Genomic DNA, 1,284 nt, shown 5'->3' with positions numbered 1-1,284 from the left:
CACCTGCAGCCGTCCACCCCTGGACACCACGGCCCTCCTACTGGACCACCCATGAGGGCTGGGGAAGCCTGGCTCGGGACCCACTCCCAGCCGCCCAGCCCGGCCTGCTTACCCCGAGGGGCTGGGGGAGCCGCTGCAGGGTGGGGACGGAGACGGGGTCCGGCCGTGGCTCTCCAGGCCAGCGGAGGCCACCAGGGAGCTCCTGGTGGGAACAGAGCAGACAGGCAGCTAGGCGTGCGCAGCCCCTGGCCCCGTCCTGGGGTCGCAGAAGACTCGGCCCTCCCCGAATCGCCTGACCCCCACGGGGCAAAAGAACCACCCGTGAGCCCACACTTCCTCCCCAGAGGCGGCTGGGGGCCTACCCGCTGCACATCAGGCTGTCCGGGGGGGGCTTGCCACCGGCTGCCTCGGCCACCAGGTCACCTGCGGACAGGAGACAGGCAAGGCTGGGCCCAGTCAGGAGTGTCCCCTCCCTCCCCGGCCACCTCCCCACAGGCCTCCCTGACAGCCCACCCTCAATTCAACAGAGGGGGCTGCAGGCAGGGCTTCGTGGACAAGGCGGAGACGGGTCTGTGCCCACGGGCACCCCGCCCACACACACTGTGGCCTGACCTGGGAACTGGGCCGGGACCATGACGAAGTCATCGGTGTCACAGGACGAGTCCTTGCTGCTGCCGCCCGAGTCCCGGGAGCCCTGCAGGAAGCCGGCGGCCTCGGCGGGGGAGGTCAGCGTCTTCTGCAGCTGCTGCATCTCGCCCAGGGACTGGGTCAGAGGGAGGCCACTGAGTCTGGCCAGGCCCAGACACGGGGCTGACGCTCTCCCCCCGGGACCACGCCGCCCCTTCACTTTCTGAGACGCTGGGTACGAGGGCACAGGCACGGGCGGGGCTGCGGGGGCAGGTGGTCAGGTCCCCTCCCTGCCCTGCACACCGCCCCCCCCAACCTGGTGTTGCCCAGCACAGAGGGACCAGGGACTGAAGAGGGGGCACCCCCACACCAGCTGCACCCAGGCTGGGGGGTGAGGCCTGGGCCGGGGGCGTGGGACCCTCAGGGACTCACACTTCTTCACTGAAGCGCTGGCGTCAAGGAAAGGGTGACGGAAAAACTCATCTGCAGGAGGGGGAGGGGGAGGGGGAGCGAGACCTCAGGACCCAGCCTGGGGTTTCTGGGGTGAAGGACCCCCCGACCCCCAGCTGGCCTGGCCCAGCGCACAGACAGAGCCCGGGTGGCTCCTGCTTGCCTGGCCCAGGGCCCCGCCCCCCCGGCCTGGGCTCCCCGCAGAGC

The 1,284-nt window shown here is 71.0% G+C and overlaps 1 protein-coding gene across 1 annotated transcript in view; it reads right to left on the bottom strand.

Annotated features, from left to right (window-relative positions):
* The window catches only part of ULK1 (unc-51 like autophagy activating kinase 1), a 26,899-nt gene that overhangs the window by 6,696 nt on the left and 18,919 nt on the right, over positions 1–1,284 (bottom strand). Inside the window, 4 exon segments of the mRNA XM_014545349.1 lie at positions 50–202; positions 363–423; positions 613–888; positions 1,060–1,110. Coding sequence (XP_014400835.1) covers positions 50–202; positions 363–423; positions 613–888; positions 1,060–1,110 — 541 coding nt within the window.

The sequence above is a fragment of the Myotis brandtii genome, unplaced genomic scaffold (assembly GCF_000412655.1).
Source record: "Myotis brandtii unplaced genomic scaffold, ASM41265v1 scaffold403, whole genome shotgun sequence".
Lineage (NCBI taxonomy): Eukaryota > Metazoa > Chordata > Mammalia > Chiroptera > Vespertilionidae > Myotis > Myotis brandtii.
Note: the sequence above shows the minus strand (reverse complement) of the source record. Positions and strands in the feature narration are given on the sequence as shown.